This window comes from Babylonia areolata, chromosome 24 (assembly GCF_041734735.1).
Source record: "Babylonia areolata isolate BAREFJ2019XMU chromosome 24, ASM4173473v1, whole genome shotgun sequence".
Lineage (NCBI taxonomy): Eukaryota > Metazoa > Mollusca > Gastropoda > Neogastropoda > Buccinidae > Babylonia > Babylonia areolata.
Genome location: NC_134899.1, coordinates 55,527,626 through 55,547,747, shown reverse-complemented (window position 1 = coordinate 55,547,747; position 20,122 = coordinate 55,527,626). Strand labels below are relative to the sequence as shown.

Here is a 20,122-nt window from a genome sequence, read left to right as displayed (position 1 = left end):
TGTATCCATCTGTCTGTCTGTCTCTTGACAGGTTTGTGTATCCGTCTGTCTGTATGTCTTTCTCTTGACAGGTTTGTGTATCCATCTGTCTGTCTGTCTGTCTATCTCTTGACAGGTTTGTGTATCCATCTGTCTGTCTTTCTCTTGACAGGTTTGTGTATCCATCTGTCTGTCTGTCTGTCTTTCTCTTGACAGGTTTGTGTATCCATCTGTCTGTCTGTCTCTTGACAGATTTCTGTATCTGTCTGTCTGTCTCTTGACAGGTTTGTGTATCTGTCTGTCCGTCTGTCGCTTTACAGGTTTGTGCATCCATCTGTCTATCTGTCTCTTGACAGGTTTGTATATCCATCTGTCTGTCTGTCTCTTGACAGGTTTGTCTGTCCGTCTGTCTGTCTGTCTCTTGACAGGTTTGTGCATCCATCTGTCTGTCTTTTTCTTGACAGGTTTGTGTGTCCGTCTGTCTGTCTGTCTCTTGACAGGTTTGTGCATCCATCTGTCTGTCTTTCTCTTAACAGGTTTGTGTATCCGTCTGTCTGTCTTTCTCTTGACAGGTTTGTGTATGTGTCTGTCTGTCTGTCTGTCTCTTGACAGGCTTGTGTATCTGTCTGTTTGTCTCTTGACAGGTTTGTGCATCTGTCTGTCTGTCTCTTGACAGATTTGTGTATCCGTCTGTCTGTCTGTCTCTTGACAGGTTTGTGTATCCATCTGTCTGTCTGTTTTTCTCTTGACAGGTTTGTGGATCTGTCTGTCTGTCTGTCTCTTGGCAGGTTTGTGTATCCATCTGTCTGTCTGTCTGTCTTTCTCTTGACAGGTTTGTGTATCTCTCTGTCTGTCTCTTGACAGGTTTGTGTATCTGTCTGTCTCTTCAGAGGTTTGTGTATCTGTCTGTCTGTCTGTCTGTCTTTCTCTTGACAGGTTTGTGTATACATCTGTCTGTCTGTCTATCTCTTGACAGGTTTGTGTATCCATCTGTCTGTATGTCTGTCTTTCTCTTGACAGGTTTGTGTATCTGTCTGTCTGTCTGTCTGTCTTTCTCTTGACAGGTTTGTGTATCCATCTGTCTGTCTGTCTTTCTCTTGACAGGTTTGTGTATCCATCTGTCTGTCTGTCTTTCTCTTGACAGGTTTGTGTATCCATCTATCTGTCTGTCTTTCTCTTGACAGGTTTGTGTATCCATCTGTCTGTCTGTCTCTTGACAGGTTTGTGTATCCGTCTGTCTGTATGTCTTTCTCTTGACAGGTTTGTGTATCCATCTGTCTGTCTGTCTGTCTATCTCTTGACAGGTTTGTGTATCCATCTGTCTGTCTTTCTCTTGACAGGTTTGTGTATCCATCTGTCTGTCTGTCTGTCTTTCTCTTGACAGGTTTGTGTATCCATCTGTCTGTCTGTCTCTTGACAGATTTCTGTATCTGTCTGTCTGTCTCTTGACAGGTTTGTGTATCTGTCTGTCCGTCTGTCGCTTTACAGGTTTGTGCATCCATCTGTCTATCTGTCTCTTGACAGGTTTGTATATCCATCTGTCTGTCTGTCTCTTGACAGGTTTGTCTGTCCGTCTGTCTGTCTGTCTCTTGACAGGTTTGTGCATCCATCTGTCTGTCTTTTTCTTGACAGGTTTGTGTGTCCGTCTGTCTGTCTGTCTCTTGACAGGTTTGTGCATCCATCTGTCTGTCTTTCTCTTAACAGGTTTGTGTATCCGTCTGTCTGTCTTTCTCTTGACAGGTTTGTGTATGTGTCTGTCTGTCTGTCTGTCTCTTGACAGGCTTGTGTATCTGTCTGTTTGTCTCTTGACAGGTTTGTGCATCTGTCTGTCTGTCTCTTGACAGATTTGTGTATCCGTCTGTCTGTCTGTCTCTTGACAGGTTTGTGTATCCATCTGTCTGTCTGTTTTTCTCTTGACAGGTTTGTGTATCCATCTGTCTGTCTGTCTGTCTCTCTCTTGACAGGTTTGTGTATCCATCTGTCTGTCTGTTTTTCTCTTGACAGGTTTGTGTATCCATCTGTCTGTCTGTCTTTCTCTTGATAGGTTTGTGTATCTGTCTGTCTGTCTTTCTTTCTCTTGACAGGTGTGTGTATCTGCCTGTCTGTCTTTCTTTTGACAGGTTTGTGTATCCATCTGTCTGTCTCTTGACAGGTTTGTGTATCCATCTGTCTGTCTGACTTTCTCTTGACAGGTTTGTGTATCCATCTGTCTGTCTGTCTTTCTCTTGACAGGTTTGTGTATCTGCCTGTCTGTCTTTCTTTTGACAGGTTTGTGTATGTGTCTGTCTGTCTGTCTGTTTCTTGACAGGTTTGTGTATCTGTCTGTTTGTCTCTTGACAGGTTTGTGCATCTGTCTGTCTTTCCCTTGACAGGTTTTTGTATCTATCTGCCTGTCTGTCTCTTGACAGGTTTGTGTATCCATCTGTCTGTCTGTCGTTCTCTTGACAGGTTTGTGTATCTGTCTGTCTGTCTGTCTCTTGACAGGTTTGTGTATCTGTCTGTCTGTCTTTCTCTTGACAGGTTTGTGTATCTGTCTGTCTGTCTGTCTCTTGACAGGTTTGTGTATCCATCTGTCTGTCTGTCTTTCTCTTGACAGGTTTGTGTATCTGTCTGTCTGTCTTTCTCTTGACAGGTTTTTGTATATGTCTATCTTTCTCTTTACAGGTTTGTGTATATGTCTGTCTGTCTCTTGACAGTTTTGTGTATCCATATATCTGTCTGTCTTTCTCTTGACAGGTTTTTGTATCCATCTGTCTGTCTGTCTGTCTCTTGACAGGTTTGTGTATCTGTCTGTCCGTCTGTCTCTTGACAGGTTTGTGTATCTGTCTGTCTGTCTCTTGACAGGTTTGTGTATCCGTCTGTCTGTCTGTCTGTCGCTTGACAGGTTTGTGTATCCATCTGTCTCTTAACAGGTTTGTGTGTCCGTCTGTCTGTCTGTCTCTTAACAGGTTTGTGTATCCGTCTGTCTGTCTGTCTTTCTCTTGACAGGTTTGTGTATCCATCTGTCTGTCTGTCTTTCTCTTGACAGCTTTGTGTATGTGTATGTCTGTCTTTCTTTTGACTGGTTTGTGTATGTGTCTGTCTGTCTGTCTGTTTGTCTCTTGACAGGTTTGTGCATCTGTCTGTCTGTCTCTTGACAGGTTTGTGTATCCATTTGTCTGTCTGTCTTTCTCTTGACACGTTTGTGTATCCATCTGTCTGTCTGTCTTTCTCTTGACAGGTTTGTGTATCCATCTGTCTGTCTGTCTTTCTTTTGACAGGTTTGTGTATGTGTCTGTCTGTCTGTCTGTCTGTCTCTTGACAGGTTTGTGTATCTGTCTGTTTGTCTCTTGACAGGTTTGTACATCTGTCTGTCTGTCTCTTGACAGGTTTGTGTATCCATTTGTCTGTCTGTCTCTTGACAGGTTTGTGTATCCATCTGTCTGTCTGTCTTTCTCTTGACAGGTTTTGTATCTGTCTTTTTCTTGACAGGTTTGTGTATCTGTCTGTATGTCTTTCTCTTGACAGGTTTTGTATCTGTCTTTTTCTTGACAGGTTTGTGTATCTGTCTGTATGTCTTTCTCTTGACAGGTTTGTGTATCCATCTGTCTGTCTCTCTCATGAATGGTTTGTGTATCCGTCTGTCTGTCTGTCTTTCTCCTGACAGGTTTGTGTAACCGTCTGTCTGTCTGTCTCTCTGTCTGTCTCTTGACAGGTTTGTGTATCCATCTGTCTGTGTTTCTCTTGACAGGTTTGTGTATCTGTCTGTCTGTTTGTCTCTTGACAGGTTCGTGTATCCATCTGTCTGTCTCTCTCTTGAATGGTTTGTGTTTCCGTCTGTCTGTCTTTCTCTTGACAGGTTTGTGTATCCATCTGTCTGTATGTCTTTCTCTTGACAGGTTTGTGTACCCATCTGTCTGTCTGTCTTTCTCTTGACAGGTTTGTGGATCTGTCTGTCTGTCTGTTTGTCTCTTGACAGGTTCGTGTATCCATCTGTCTGTCTCTCTCATGAATGGTTTGTGTATCCGTCTGTCTGTCTCTTGACAGGTTTGTGTATCTGTCTCTCTGTCTGTCTTTCTCTTGACAGGTTTGTGTATCCATCTGTCTGTCTGTCTGTCTGTCTGTCTCTTGACAGGTTTGTGTATCTGTCTATCTGTCTGTCTCTTGACAGGTTTGTGTATCCATCTGTCTGTCTGTCTTTCTCTTGACAGGTTTGTGTATCCATCTGTCTGTATGTCTTTCTCTTGACAGGTTTGTGTATCCATCTGTCTGTCTGTCTTTCTAATGACAGGTTTGTGGATCTGTCTGTCTGTCTGTCTTTCTCTTGACAGGTTTGTGTATCTGTCTGTCTGTCTGTCTGTCTTTTGACAGGTTTGTGTATCCGTCTGTCTGTCTGTCTGTCGCTTGACAGGTTTGTGCATCCATCTGTCTATCTGCCTCTTAACAGGGTTGTGTGTCCGTCTGTCTGTCTGTCTCTTGACAGGTTTGTGCATCCATCTGTCTGTCTTTCTCTTAACAGGTTTGTGTATCCGTCTGTCTGTCTTTCTCTTGACAGGTTTGTGTATGTGTCTGTCTGTCTGTCTGTCTCTTGACAGGCTTGTGTATCTGTCTGTTTGTCTCTTGACAGGTTTGTGCATCTGTCTGTCTGTCTCTTGACAGATTTGTGTATCCATCTGTCTGTCTGTTTTTCTCTTGACAGGTTTGTGTATCCATCTGTCTGTCTGTCTGTCTCTCTCTTGACAGGTTTGTGTATCCATCTGTCTGTCTGTTTTTCTCTTGACAGGTTTGTGTATCCATCTGTCTGTCTGTCTTTCTCTTGATAGGTTTGTGTATCTGTCTGTCTGTCTTTCTTTCTCTTGACAGGTGTGTGTATCTGCCTGTCTGTCTTTCTTTTGACAGGTTTGTGTATCCATCTGTCTGTCTCTTGACAGGTTTGTGTATCCATCTGTCTGTCTGACTTTCTCTTGACAGGTTTGTGTATCCATCTGTCTGTCTGTCTTTCTCTTGACAGGTTTGTGTATCTGCCTGTCTGTCTTTCTTTTGACAGGTTTGTGTATGTGTCTGTCTGTCTGTCTGTTTCTTGACAGGTTTGTGTATCTGTCTGTTTGTCTCTTGACAGGTTTGTGCATCTGTCTGTCTTTCCCTTGACAGGTTTTTGTATCTATCTGCCTGTCTGTCTCTTGACAGGTTTGTGTATCCATCTGTCTGTCTGTCGTTCTCTTGACAGGTTTGTGTATCTGTCTGTCTGTCTGTCTCTTGACAGGTTTGTGTATCTGTCTGTCTGTCTTTCTCTTGACAGGTTTGTGTATCTGTCTGTCTGTCTGTCTCTTGACAGGTTTGTGTATCCATCTGTCTGTCTGTCTTTCTCTTGACAGGTTTGTGTATCTGTCTGTCTGTCTTTCTCTTGACAGGTTTTTGTATATGTCTATCTTTCTCTTTACAGGTTTGTGTATATGTCTGTCTGTCTCTTGACAGTTTTGTGTATCCATATATCTGTCTGTCTTTCTCTTGACAGGTTTTTGTATCCATCTGTCTGTCTGTCTGTCTCTTGACAGGTTTGTGTATCTGTCTGTCCGTCTGTCTCTTGACAGGTTTGTGTATCTGTCTGTCTGTCTCTTGACAGGTTTGTGTATCCGTCTGTCTGTCTGTCTGTCGCTTGACAGGTTTGTGTATCCATCTGTCTCTTAACAGGTTTGTGTGTCCGTCTGTCTGTCTGTCTCTTAACAGGTTTGTGTATCCGTCTGTCTGTCTGTCTTTCTCTTGACAGGTTTGTGTATCCATCTGTCTGTCTGTCTTTCTCTTGACAGCTTTGTGTATGTGTATGTCTGTCTTTCTTTTGACTGGTTTGTGTATGTGTCTGTCTGTCTGTCTGTTTGTCTCTTGACAGGTTTGTGCATCTGTCTGTCTGTCTCTTGACAGGTTTGTGTATCCATTTGTCTGTCTGTCTTTCTCTTGACACGTTTGTGTATCCATCTGTCTGTCTGTCTTTCTCTTGACAGGTTTGTGTATCCATCTGTCTGTCTGTCTTTCTTTTGACAGGTTTGTGTATGTGTCTGTCTGTCTGTCTGTCTGTCTCTTGACAGGTTTGTGTATCTGTCTGTTTGTCTCTTGACAGGTTTGTACATCTGTCTGTCTGTCTCTTGACAGGTTTGTGTATCCATTTGTCTGTCTGTCTCTTGACAGGTTTGTGTATCCATCTGTCTGTCTGTCTTTCTCTTGACAGGTTTTGTATCTGTCTTTTTCTTGACAGGTTTGTGTATCTGTCTGTATGTCTTTCTCTTGACAGGTTTTGTATCTGTCTTTTTCTTGACAGGTTTGTGTATCTGTCTGTATGTCTTTCTCTTGACAGGTTTGTGTATCCATCTGTCTGTCTCTCTCATGAATGGTTTGTGTATCCGTCTGTCTGTCTGTCTTTCTCCTGACAGGTTTGTGTAACCGTCTGTCTGTCTGTCTCTCTGTCTGTCTCTTGACAGGTTTGTGTATCCATCTGTCTGTGTTTCTCTTGACAGGTTTGTGTATCTGTCTGTCTGTTTGTCTCTTGACAGGTTCGTGTATCCATCTGTCTGTCTCTCTCTTGAATGGTTTGTGTTTCCGTCTGTCTGTCTTTCTCTTGACAGGTTTGTGTATCCATCTGTCTGTATGTCTTTCTCTTGACAGGTTTGTGTACCCATCTGTCTGTCTGTCTTTCTCTTGACAGGTTTGTGGATCTGTCTGTCTGTCTGTTTGTCTCTTGACAGGTTCGTGTATCCATCTGTCTGTCTCTCTCATGAATGGTTTGTGTATCCGTCTGTCTGTCTCTTGACAGGTTTGTGTATCTGTCTCTCTGTCTGTCTTTCTCTTGACAGGTTTGTGTATCCATCTGTCTGTCTGTCTGTCTGTCTGTCTCTTGACAGGTTTGTGTATCTGTCTGTCTGTCTGTCTCTTGACAGGTTTGTGTATCCATCTGTCTGTCTGTCTTTCTCTTGACAGGTTTGTGTATCCATCTGTCTGTATGTCTTTCTCTTGACAGGTTTGTGTATCCATCTGTCTGTCTGTCTTTCTAATGACAGGTTTGTGGATCTGTCTGTCTGTCTGTCTTTCTCTTGACAGGTTTGTGTATCTGTCTGTCTGTCTGTCTGTCTTTTGACAGGTTTGTGTATCCGTCTGTCTGTCTGTCTGTCGCTTGACAGGTTTGTGCATCCATCTGTCTATCTGCCTCTTAACAGGGTTGTGTGTCCGTCTGTCTGTCTGTCTCTTGACAGGTTTGTGCATCCATCTGTCTGTCTTTCTCTTGACAGGTTTGTGTATCTGTCTGTCTGTCTCTTAACAGGTTTGTGTGTCCGTCTGTCTGTCTGTCTTTCTCTTGACAGGTTTGTGTATCCATTTGTCTGTCTGTCTTTCTCTTGACAGCTTTGTGTATGTGTATGTCTGTCTTTCTTTTGACAGGTTTGTGTATGTGTCTGTCTGTCTCTCTGTCTCTTGACAGGTTTGTGTATGTGTCTGTTTGTCTCTTGACAGGTTTGTGCATCTGTCTGTCTGTGTCTTGACAGGTTTGTGTATCCATCTGTCTGTCTGTCTTTCTTTTGACAGGTTTGTGTATGTGTCTGTCTGTCTGTCTGTCTCTTGACAGGTTTGTGTATCTGTCTGTTTGTCTCTTGACAGATTTGTGCATCTGTCTGTCTGTCTCTTGACAGGTGTGTATCCATCTGTCTGTCTTTCTCTTAACAGGTTTGTGTATCCATCTGTCTTTCTCTTGACAGGTTTGTGTATCCATCTGTCTGTCTGTCTTTCTTTTGGCAGGTTTGTGTATCCATCTGTCTTTCTCTTGACAGGTTTTTGTATCCATCTGTCTGTCTGTCTTTGACAGGTTTGTGTATCTGTCTGTCTTTCTCTTGACTGGTTTGAGTATCCATATGTCTCTTGACAGGTTTGTGTATACCTGTGTCTGTCTCTTAACAGGTTTGTGTATCCGTCTGTCTGTCTGTCTTTCTCTTGACAGGTTTGTGTATCCATCTGTCTGTCTCTTGACAGGTTTGTGTATCTGTCTGTCTTTCTCTTGACTGGTTTGTGTATCCATCTGTCTGTCTTTCTCTTGACAGGTTTGTGTAACTGTCTGTCTTTCTCTTGACAGGTTTGTGTATCTGTCTGTCTGTCTCTTGACAGGTTTGTGTATCCATCTGTCTGTCTTTCTCTTGACAGGTTTGTGTAACTGTCTGTCTTTCTCTTGACAGGTTTGTGTATCTGTCTGTCTGTCTCTTGACAGGTTTGTGTATCTGTCTGTCTGTCTCTTGACAGGTTTGTGTATCCATCTGTCTGTCTGTCCCTTGACAGTTTTGTGTATCTGTCTGTCTGTCTTTCTCTTGACAGGTTTGTGTATCTTTCTGTCTGTCTCTTGTCAGTTTTGTGTATCTGTATGCCTGTCTGTCTCTTGTCAGGTTTGTGTGTGTGTCTGTCTGTCTCTTGACAGGTTTGTGTATCTGTCTCTCTTTCTCTTGACAGGTTTGTGAATCTGTTTGTCTGTCTCTTGACAGGTTTGTGTATCTGTCTGCCTGTCTGTCTCTTGACAAGTTTGTGTATCTGTCTGTCTCTTGACAGGTTTGTGTATCTGTCTGCCTGTCTTTTTCTTGACAGATTTGTGTATCTGTCTGTCTGTCTCTTGACAAGTTTGTGTATCTGTCTGTCTGTCTCTTGACAGGTTTGTGTATCCATCTGTCTGTCTTTCTCTTGTCAGGTTTGTGTATCTGTCTGTCTGCCTGTCTCTTGTCAGGTTTGTGTATCTGTCTGCCTGTCTGTTTCTTGACAGGTTTGTGTATCTGTCTGTCTCTTGACAGGTTTGTGTATCTGTCTCTCTGTCTTTCTCTTGACAGGTTTGTGTATCCATCTGTCTGTCTGTCTGTCTGTCTCTAGACAGGTTTGTGTATCTGTCTCTCTGTCTGTCTTTTGACAGGTTTGTGTATCTGTCTGCCTGTCTCTTGACAGGTTTGTGTACCTGTCTGTCTGTCTCTCAGTCTGTCTGTCTGTCTGTCTTTCTCTTGACAGGTTTGTGTATCCATCTGTCTGTCTGTCTTTCTCTTGACAGGTTTGTGTATCCATCTGTCTGTCTGTCTTTCTCTTGACAGGTTTGTCTATCGATCCATCTGTCTGTCTCTCTGTCTCTTGACAGGTTTGTGTATCCCTCTGTCTGTATTTTTGTCTCTTGACAGGTTTGTTTATCCATCTGTCTGTCTTTCTCTTGACAGGTTTGTGTATCTGTCTGTCTGTCTGTCGCTTGACAGGTTTGTGCAACCATCTGTGTATCTGTTTCTTGACAGGTTTGTGTATCTGTCTGTCTCTCTCTTAACAGGTTTGTGTGTCCGTCTGTCTGTCTGTCTTTCTCTTGAGAGGTTTGTGTATCCATCTGTCTGTTTGTCTTTCTCTTGACAGGTTTGTGTATGTGTCTGTCTGTCTGTCTGTCTCTTGACAGGTTTGTGTATCTGTCTGTTCGTCTCTTGACAGGTTTGTGCATCTGTCTGTCTGTCTCTTGACAGGTTTGTGTATCTGTCTGTTTATTGACAGGTATGTGTATCTGTCTGTATGTCTTTCTCTTGACAGGTTTGAATATCCATCTGTCTGTCTCTCTCATGAATGGTTTGTGTATCCGTCTGTCTGTCTGTCTTTCTCCTGACAGGTTTGTGTATCCGTCTGTCTGTCTGTCTGTCTCTTGACAGGTTTGTGTATCCATCTGTCTGTGTTTCTCTTGACAAGTTTGTGTATCTGTCTGTCTCTCTCTTGACAGGTTTCTGTATCTGTCTGTCTGTTTGTCTCTTGACAGGTTCGTGTATACATCTGTCTGTCTCTCTGATGAATGGTTTGTGTATCCGTCTGTCCGTCTGTCTCTTGACAGGTTTGTGTATCTGTCTCTCTGTCTGTCTTTCTCTTGACAGGTTTGTGTATCCATCTGTCTGTATGTCTTTCTCTTGACAGGTTTGTGTATCCATCTGTCTGTCTGTCTTTCTCCTGACAGGTTTGTGTATCCGTCTGTCTGTCTGTCTGTCTCTTGACAGGTTTGTGTATCCATCTGTCTGTGTTTCTCTTGACAAGTTTGTGTATCTGTCTGTCTGTCTCTTGACAGGTTTGTGTATCTGTCTGTCTGTTTGTCTCTTGACAGGTTCGTGTATCCATCTGTCTGTCTCTCTGATGAATGGTTTGTGTATCCGTCTGTCCGTCTGTCTCTTGACAGGTTTGTGTATCTGTCTCTCTGTCTGTCTTTCTCTTGACAGGTTTGTGTATCCATCTGTCTGTATGTCTTTCTCTTGACAGGTTTGTGTATCCATCTGTCTGTCTGTCTTTCTCCTGACAGGTTTGTGTATCCGTCTGTCTGTCTGTCTGTCTCTTGACAGGTTTGTGTATCCATCTGTCTGTGTTTCTCTTGACAAGTTTGTGTATCTGTCTGTCTGTCTCTTGACAGGTTTGTGTATCTGTCTGTCTGTTTGTCTCTTGACAGGTTCGTGTATCCATCTGTCTGTCTCTCTCATGAATGGTTTGTGTATCCGTCTGTCTGTCTGTCTCTTGACAGGTTTGTGTATCTGTCTCTCTGTCTGTCTTTCTCTTGACAGGTTTGTGTATCCATCTGTCTGTCTGTCTTTCTAATGACAGGTTTGTGGATCTGTCTGCCTGTCTGTCTCTTGACAGGTTTGTGTATCCATCTGTCTGTCTGTCTTTCTCTTGACAGGTTTGTGTATCCATCTGTCTGTCTGTCTGTCTGTCTCTTGACAGGTTTGTGTATCTGTCTGTCTGTCTTTCTCTTGACAGGTTTGTGTATCCATCTGTCTGTCTGTCTTTCTCTTGACAGGTTTGTGTATCCATCTGTTTGTTTGTCTTTCTCTTGACAGGTTTGTGTATCTGTCTCTCTGTCTTTCTCTTGACAGGTTTGTGTATCTGTCTGTCTGTCTCTTGACAGGTTTGTGTATCCATCTGTCTGTCTGTCTGTCTCTTGACAGGTTTTTGTATCTGTCTGTCCGTCTGTCTCTTGACAGGTTTGTATTTCTGTCTGTCTGTCTTTCTCTTGACAGGTTTGTGTATCTGTCTGTCCGTCTGTCTCTTGACAGGTTTGTATTTCTGTCTGTCTGTCTTTCTCTTGACAGGTTTTTGTATCTGTCTGTCCGTCTGTCTCTTGACAGGTTTGTATTTCTGTCTGTCTGTCTTTCTCTTGACAGGTTTGTGTATCTGTCTGTCGGTCCCTTGACAGGTTTGTTTATCCGTCTGTCTGTCCTTGACTGGTTTGTGTATCTGTCTGTCTGTCTGTCTTTCTCTTGACAGGTTTGTGTATCCATCTGTCTGTCTTTTGACAGGTTTGTGTATCTGTCTCTCTGTCTGTCTCTTGACAGGTTTGTGTATCCCTCTGTCTTTCTCTTGACAGGTTTGTGTATCCCTCTGTCTGTCTGTCTCTTGACAGGTGTGTATCCATCTGTCTGTCTGTCTTTCTCTTGACAGATTTATGTATCCATCTGTCTTTCTGTCTTTCTCTTGACAGGTTTGTGTATCCATCTGTCTGTCTCTTGAGAGGTTTGTTTATCCATCTGTCTGTCTGTCTTTTGACAGGTGTGTATCCATCTGTCTGTCTGTCTCTTGACAGGTGTGTATCCATCTGTCTGTCTGTCTTTCTCTTCACAGGTGTGTATCCATCTGTCTGTCTGTCTGTCTCTTGACAGGTTTATGTATCCATCTGTCTGTCTGTCTCTTGACAGGTTTGTGTATCTGTCTGTCTTTCTCTTGACTGGTTTGAGTATCCATCTGTCTGTCTGTCTCGTGACAGGTTTGTGTATCCCTCTGTCTGTCTGTCTTTCTCTTGACAGGTTTGTGTATCCATCTGTCTGTCTGTCTCTTGACAGGTTTGTGTATCTGTCTGTCTTTCTCTTGACTGGTTTGTGTAACCATCTGTCTGTCTCTTGACAGGTGTGTATCCATCTGTCTGTCTGTCTTTCTCTTGACAGGTTTATGTATCCATCTGTCTTTCTGTCTGTCTCTTGACAGGTTTGTGTATCCCTCTGTCTGTCTGTCTCGTGACAGGTTTGTGTATCCCTCTGTCTGTCTGTCTGTCTCTTGACAGGTTTGTGTATCCATCTGTCTGTCTGTCTTTGACAGGTTTGTGTATCTGCCTGTCTTTCTCTTGACAGGTTTGTGTATCTGTCTGCCTGTCTTTCTCTTGACAGGTTTGTGTAACTGTCTGTCTTTCTCTTGACAGGTTTGTGTATCTGTCTGTCTCTTGACAGGTTTGTGTATCTGTCTGTCTGTCTCTCTGTCTGTCTGTCTTTCTCTTGACAGGTTTGTGTATCCATCCATCTGTCTGTCTGTCTGTCTCTTGACAGGTTTGTGTATCCATCCATCTGTCTGTCTTTCTCTTGACAGGTTTGTGTATCTGTCTGTCTGTCTGTCTCTTGACAGGTTTGTGTATCTGTCTGTCTCTTGACAGGTTTGTGTATCTGTCTCTCTCTCCCTTGACAGGTTTGTGGATCTGTCTCTCTTTCTCTTGTCAGGTTTGTGTATTTGTATGCCTGTCTGTCTCTTGTCAGATTTGTGTATGTGTCTATCTGTCTCTTGACAAGTTTGTGTATCTGTCAGTCTGTCTCTTGACAGGTTTGTGTATGTCTGGCTGTCTTTCTCTTGACAGGTTTGTGTATCTGTCTGCCTGTCTGTCTCTTGACAGGTTTGTGTAACTGTCTGTCTTTCTCTTGACAGGTTTGTGTATCTGTCTGTCTGTCTCTTGACAGGTTTGTGTATCCATCTGTCTGTCTGTCTTTGACAGGTTTGTGTATCTGTCTGTCTGTCTGTCTCTTGACAGGTTTGTGTATCTGTCTGTCTCTTGACAGGTTTGTTTATCTGTCTCTCTCTCTCTTGACAGGTTTTTGGATCTGTCTCTCTTTCTCTTGTCAGGTTTGTGTATTTGTATGCCTGTCTGTCTCTTGTCAGGTTTGTGTATGTGTCTGCCTCTCTGTCTCTTGACAAGGTTGTGTATCTGTCTGTCTGTCTCTTGACAGATTTGTGTATCTGTCTGTCTCTTGACAGGTTTGTGTATCTGTCTCTCTGTCTTTCTCTTGACAGGTTTGTGTATCCATCTCTCTGTCTGTCTGTCTGTCTCTTGACAGGTTTGTGTATCTGTCTGTCTGTCTCTTGACAGATTTGTGTATCTGTCTGTCTTTCTCTTGACTGGTTTGTGTATCTGTCTGTCTGCCTGTCTGTTGACAGGTTTGTGTATCTGTCTGCCTGTCTGTTTCTTGACAGGTTTGTGAATCTGTCTGTCTTTCTCTTGACAGGTTTGTGTATCCATCTGTCTGTCTGTCTGTCTGTCTCTTGACAGGTTTGTGTATCTGCATGTCTTTCTCTTGACAGGTTTGTGTATCTGTCTGCCTGTCTTTCTCTTGACAGGTTTGTGTAGCTGTCTGTCTGTCTCTTGACAGGTTTGTGTATCTGTCTGTCTCTTGACAGGTTTGTGTATCTGTCTGTCTGTCTCTCTGTCTGTCTGTCTTTCTCTTGACAGGTTTGTGTAGCCATCTGTCTGTCTGTCTTTCTCTTGACAGGTTTGTGTATCCATCTGTCTGTATGTCTTTCTCTTGACAGGTTTGTGTATCCATCCATCTGTCTGTCTGTCTGTCTCTTGACAGGTTTGTGTATCCATCCATCTGTCTGTCTTTCTCTTGACAGGTTTGTGTATCTGTCTGTCTGTCTCTTGACAGGTTTGTGTATCTGTCTGTCTCTTGACAGGTTTGTTTATCTGTCTCTCTCTCTCTTGACAGGTTTGTGGATCTGTCTCTCTTTCTCTTGTCAGGTTTGTGTATTTGTATGCCTGTCTGTCTCTTGTCAGGTTTGTGTATGTGTCTGTCTGTCTCTTGACAAGTTTGTGTATCTGTCAGTCTGTCTCTTGACAGGTTTGTGTATGTCTGGCTGTCTTTCTCTTGACAGGTTTGTGTATCTGTCTGCCTGTCTGTCTCTTGACAGGTTTGTGTATCTGTCTGCGTGTCTGTTTCTTGACAGGTTTGTGTATCTGTCTGCCTGTCTGTCTCTTGACAGGTTTGTGTATCTGTCTGTCTGTCTCTTGACAGGTTTGTGTATCTGTCTGTCTGTCTTTCTCTTGACAGGTTTGTGTATCTGTCTGCCTCTGTCTCTCTCTTCCTTTCTTCAGTCCTTGTTTTTCAAGATGTATAAGAAGATATATATATATATATATATATATATATATATATATATATATATATATATTGTATTGTATTGTATTGTATTATATTGTATTTTTTTGTAACAAGAGATTTTTCTGTGTGAAATTTGGCGTGTTCTCCCTGGTGAGAGCGCGTCGCTACACTAAGAGCACCACCTATTTTTTGCTTTTTTTTTCCTGTGTCCAGTTTTCTTTGTTTTTCCTATCGCAGAGGATTTTTTCTACAGAATTTTGCCAGGAACAACCCTTGCCATGGGTTCTTTTACGTGCGCTAAGTGCATACTGCACACGGGACCTCGGTTTATCGTCTCTTCTGAATGACTAGCGTCCAGACCACCACTGAAGGTCAAGTGGAGGGGGAGAAAATATTAGCTAGATATGTGTGTGCGTGTATGGGGGGGTGTGGGTGTAAAAAGAAAGAATTGAAGAAACAGAAGAGTGTTCATAACAAAGAACGACGGATAGAGAGAATGGCAGACAAACAGTCAGACAGACAGCCGGACAGATAGACAAACATGCATACTGGCAGATAAACAGAAAAGAGACCAGTGTTCACGACAGGAAGGGAGACATCTTTGCTTGTTTTTGTTCAGTGACCTGACCCTAATTAACTGTGTCGGTGTTCCTTTTCCATTCCTGACATTTCTCTTGGGTACCCACATACCGTTTTCAGTGTGTAAGTCTCAAACAAGTGTGTGATCAGTTCGTCAACTGCGAGACCGGACGTGACGAGTCGTACTGTGATTCATCATTCAACATCATTTTCAATGTGACACGCCCACCAGCACTCGTCAGTTTTGACAGACCCGGAAGTTTCTCTTTGATAGCTCTTCCCGGAAACACGACTCGGTGCCCAGACTCTCACTTCCGGTGCCCTGGGAATGGTTACTGTCTGCCTGTCTACACCAGGTGTAATGGTATGACGGACTGTCCGGGACATGGGGATGAAGCTGGGTGTGATGAATTCACATGCAAAGGGCTGTACCGATGTCGTGGGAAGGACCGACAGATATGTCTACACGAAGATTACCTATGTGACGGTCGGCCTCAGTGTCCACAGCAGGATGATGAACATATGTGTGAATTGACTAATTCTTGTCCTGATCAGTGTGTTTGTTATGGACCGTCCTTTACCAGCCTGTTTCTCTTTCAACCTGAAGCTTTCCCCAAGTTACGTTATCTTCAAGCCAGGGGGAGTGGACTGACCTTGGATGTCATCACAAATCAGACCATGCTGATTTATCTTGGAGCTGGAGCGTGTGGCTGGAGAAATCTTAGTGCCATGCATCTGCCTAATCTTCATGTGTTAGATATCAGTGGAAACATAATACAATATATAAATTTTAATCATCTTTCACAATTACACAACCTCAAAGAACTGGATCTGTCTAATAATCCATTGTCTGGAATTTATACGTCCAGTACGGAACACAGATTGGAATCCCTGCTGTTTCTGAATCTTTCTCGTGTTTCATATCACTTTCCTGACTTACATTCTTTCTCAAGCATGATGCCCCAGATTGAAGGTATAGACTTTTCGCATAGTGGGCTGAAATCTCTTCAAGGTAGGGGATTGTTTCGGAACCTAAAGACCTTAGATTTGCAAGGTTGCACTGTGTCTGATTTCAGTCCAGAATTTATGAAAGAAATGGGTCAGCTGCAACACTTATTTGCTGACGACTTCGTGCTTTGCTGTTCTGCAGTGCTACCTGATAGTTTTGTGGGAATATGCATTGTACCAGAAGATGAGATCTCCTCTTGTGATAATTTGTTGAAATCTGACTCTTACCGAGCTGCTATTGTGATCTTCATCATTGCTGGTTTGTTCGGAAACCTGTGCAGCATTGTATACCGTATCTGGTTCTTATCCTCAAAACAGAAAGTGGGTTATGCAGTGTTTGTTATTCATCTATCTGTGTCTGACTTTTTCATGGGCGTTTACTTGCTGATAATTGGAACAGCAGACCGTTTATATGCTGGTACCTACCTGTGGAATGAATCTTACTGGAGAAAAAGCACAGCATGTACAGTTTCAGGATTCATCTCCCTGTTGTCTTGTGAAGTGTCATCAATTCTTATTGGCCTCATCACCCTTGATCGATTTCTGGTGATGCGCTTTCCTTTCAGTCATCTTCGTTTCGGACCAACATCAGCTCATGTTGCCTGTGCTGTCAGCTGGGGAATAGGGATTATCCTTGCCTCAATCCCTTTACTCCCTGTGACGTCCCACTGGGAATTCTACAGCCAGACTGGCATCTGCATTCCTCTGCCAATCACTAGAACTGACTTCCCTGGTCGCTATTATTCCTTTTGCATCGTGATTGTATTTAACATGGTCATATTCATGTGCATTGCCGCAGGCCAGGCTCTGATCTACTGGTCAGTGAGGGCCAATACCATGTCAGATCGAGGATCAAACAGCAAAGAAAACGTCGTAATCAAAGACAAAACCAGATCCAAAGAGGCCGCCATTGCTCGTCGCCTTCTGTTGGTTGCCATGTCAGACTTTTTGTGCTGGTTCCCCATTGGTGTCTGTGGACTCCTGGCAAAGCTGGACGTTCCTGTTCCAGGGGAGATCAACACGGCAATGGCTGTCTTTGTGCTGCCGTTTAACTCAGCTCTGAACCCTTTCATTTATACATATACTATTGTGCAAGAAAAACGCAGGAATCAGAAAGAAATCAAACTGCAGAAACTTATTGCTACATACGTCAAAAGTGAAATGTCTGTTTTGAAACATTGATTTGCAGTGTAGATACTCTGGACACTGCAAACGTCCATCTGCAGTTTTTATTAACAATAATACTACCAGTACAACAACAACGACGACAACAACAACAACAACTACAACAACTACTACCACTGTGCAAAGTTTATCATGGTCACCTGTCACAATAATAACAATAGCATTAATTAAAGAATGATAATGAGAATACTACTACTGACTTCTACTGCTACCACCACTACTGCTACTACCACCACCACCACCACCACTGCCACTATTTCTACTATAAATACCGTGTCATAGTTTATTATCGCCACCTGTCACTGTCTCTATGCCAAAGTGTTCAGTCCTGCAGTCATCACAGATTGTCAGCACGCAAGCACACGACACTTTAGCTACGAACTGGTGCACAGAGTGACACCACTCTCCCTTCACACACCTGACGCGGCACGTGACCCAGCCACGTGACAGGGAGGGGCTGCTGTGTTCAAAGCAAGAGGTAGCGGTCATCTGACCCTGACCCCACTAACACTCCTCACGCCCTCCACTCTCCTGTCATGGTCAACCCCTAAATAATCATCAACCTCCATACACCTCCAGGAGCAGTGGTCAGATGGTTGGAGAGCTAGGTCCTCGCCCAGGTATCCTGAGTTCGATCCGCATCACACCCACTGGGTGAAGGGTCTGTTTTTTGGTTTGTTTGTTTTTGTTTTTTTGTTTTGTTTTTGTTTTTGTTTTCAATATTCTTGATCAACATATATGCAGATATGATAGTGCCTGAACCCCTCCGTGTGTATATACACGCAGAATTTCAAATACGCACGTTAAAGGTTCTGCATTCCATGTCAGCATTAATATTTTTTTTAATGGATTATGGAAAAAAGAAAATATATACCTAGTAAGCACAATCCCGAAAACGGAGTATGGCAGCCTAAACGGTGGGGTAAATAAACAAAACAGTCATGCACATACACGTAAATATGTTACATGTTTTGTGAGTGAGTGAGTGTGTGTGTTCCTTCTTTTGTTTAGCGTCTTTTCACTATCAGTGTGTGTGTGTGTGTGTGTGTGTGTGTGTGTGATTGAAACATGTTTGAATGACAGGAAACGAATGAAGAGCGCCCAATGGCAGCTGTCAGCCGGGTCTACCACGTTGGCAACCTGTTGTGTAGATTTCTGTTAAACACTTACACTTCGGTCATTGACCCAGGATAGGTGCTATACAAGTATTGATCGATATTATCATATTAACCCCCTGATTGTTGACCTTTGGTCAAATGAATTCAGCGGGGTGTACAGTTGATCAGTGTTGACTTCTTTTTGTGTACTTTCAAGTGGCGTTACTGATTTTACTGTGCGAAAGGGAAGCAATCCCAAAAGAAAGAAGTTGAAATGAAGACTGACAACCTGACCTGTTCGTTCAGTGTTATCTCAGTGAGGATAAGCATAATCGTTAGCAGAAAAAAACAACAACAAACAAGTATCTCGGATCGATAAAGTCAATATGACACGATCTTTCTGATCTCTGTGTTGAACTGCAAACAAGTGCGACGTTCTACTTGATATCACATGATGTATGTCACGTGGTGTAGCTGATGTCACGTGACTTGTCCATTGCCGCATGTTGACATTTGCTTCATGTGTAATGACGTAAGTCACGTGATGAAGCTGATCGCGAAATGATTTTTCTAAGTATCGTGGCAATGACAAAGATCTGAATAAAGAAAAACATTGAGAACATTTATTGCAAAGCCCTATTTTATACTGGCTACTTTTAAACAATTAATGGAATGAATGAATGAATGAATGAATAAACAAAGAAAAATTAATGAAACCAGCCGCCGTGGCGAAGTGGTTAGCGTCGCGGACTGACGGCTGGGAGGACGCGGGTTCGAATCCCAGCGGAGGTGGGTTTTTCGGCCCGTGGCCGGCTCCTACCCAGAGTTGAGTGTGCTGTGGGCTTAAATCGGGAGACTGGGACCACACAGTCGAGTGTCATCCACTTCAAGGATGCGTCTTTGGGTGTGTTGCTCTAATTACCTGACCAACACTGCAAGTGTCTGTATCTCTCGGGCCTGGTTAACGCCGGGATATCATTATGACAGGAAGCGTAGAGTACAGCCTTGTCACGCAGTCCCAAACCAAAATGGACCTCTATAGCAACATCGTCATCATCATCGTCATCCTCCTCCTTCATCGTCATCAATATAAAACAAAATAGTCTCAAAGTCTGTGGCCTTTCATGCCCTGCTCTCATGGTGACCTCAGTTTCGATACCCCTCCACTTCCGTGCTTGGGGTGAGTCCTGTCAATGTCGTCAGTGTCGGCGGATTCATGGGGGGCTGTTGTTTGAGGGACGTGGTGGCGGTCTCCACTCTGGGAGAGACGCTCACTCAGTCTGGCTCCGCGACTAAGCCATTATTGTCGTTAGTAGGGGGCTTAGTAAGTGGTGTCCTAAGTACGTTAAAACAGAACAGGCACCACTGAACACCACCGAAGTGACTCAGCAGCAGTGCAGGGTCTCCTCTGGTGTGTGGCCTCCAGGCGACCTAACATCGATGGTTCCCTGTGGACTGCCGACGCTGGAACTGCGACGGACGAACCCGGGTGTGGCCGTGTATGTGGGAATCTAAATGAGCGGCGTGGGAGTAATGCCACTGAAACGGCGCAGATGATGGGGCAGCCAAAAAAAAAAAAAAAAAAAAAAGAAAAGAAAAAAAGAAAAAAAAAGAAAAATGAATGAATAGATAAATCATTCAATAAACGAATGAATGAATAAACATAGAGCTAGATAAATGCATACAGAAATATATATACTAAATAAATAAATGAATGAATAGATATATGCTATTTTTCTAAGTCATTTATGATTCATTATACAGTTAAGATGCATGGACATAATTATAGTAACAAAAGACATCGATGAAGTATACTGACGTAACATGACACTCGAAGGAAGCAGAGGAGGAAAGGAAGGTGACACAAACTGCTCAAGTGACACTGTGTATCATGTAGGCTTGATCTACTGTCGCATTTTTGGTTGCTTTTTTGTTTGTTTGTTTTTTGACCATGCGTCATAACATAATCTGCAAAATGGTCAGAGACTTAAACTGACCCTGTAATCTTGTTCTCGCACTATCACGATTATCCACATCAATACTAAATTGTTTGACTCTTCTCAGTCCCTTTCTTCCTTTCTCTTTCCCTTTCTTCCTTTCTCTTTCCCTTTCTTCTATCCTCTTTCCCTTTCTTCTACCCTCTTTCCCTTT

At 43.1% G+C, this 20,122-nt stretch overlaps 1 protein-coding gene across 1 annotated transcript in view; it reads left to right on the top strand.

The window, feature by feature from the left end:
• Positions 1-17,532, top strand: part of LOC143298677 (uncharacterized) — a 110,061-nt gene extending 92,529 nt beyond the window's left edge. Inside the window, exons 6-8 of the mRNA XM_076611561.1 lie at positions 14,802-15,549; positions 16,489-16,615; positions 17,454-17,532. Coding sequence (XP_076467676.1) covers positions 14,802-15,549; positions 16,489-16,615; positions 17,454-17,532 — 954 coding nt within the window. The remainder of the gene's footprint in view (positions 1-14,801; positions 15,550-16,488; positions 16,616-17,453) is intronic.
• The last annotated feature ends 2,590 nt before the right edge of the window (positions 17,533-20,122 follow it).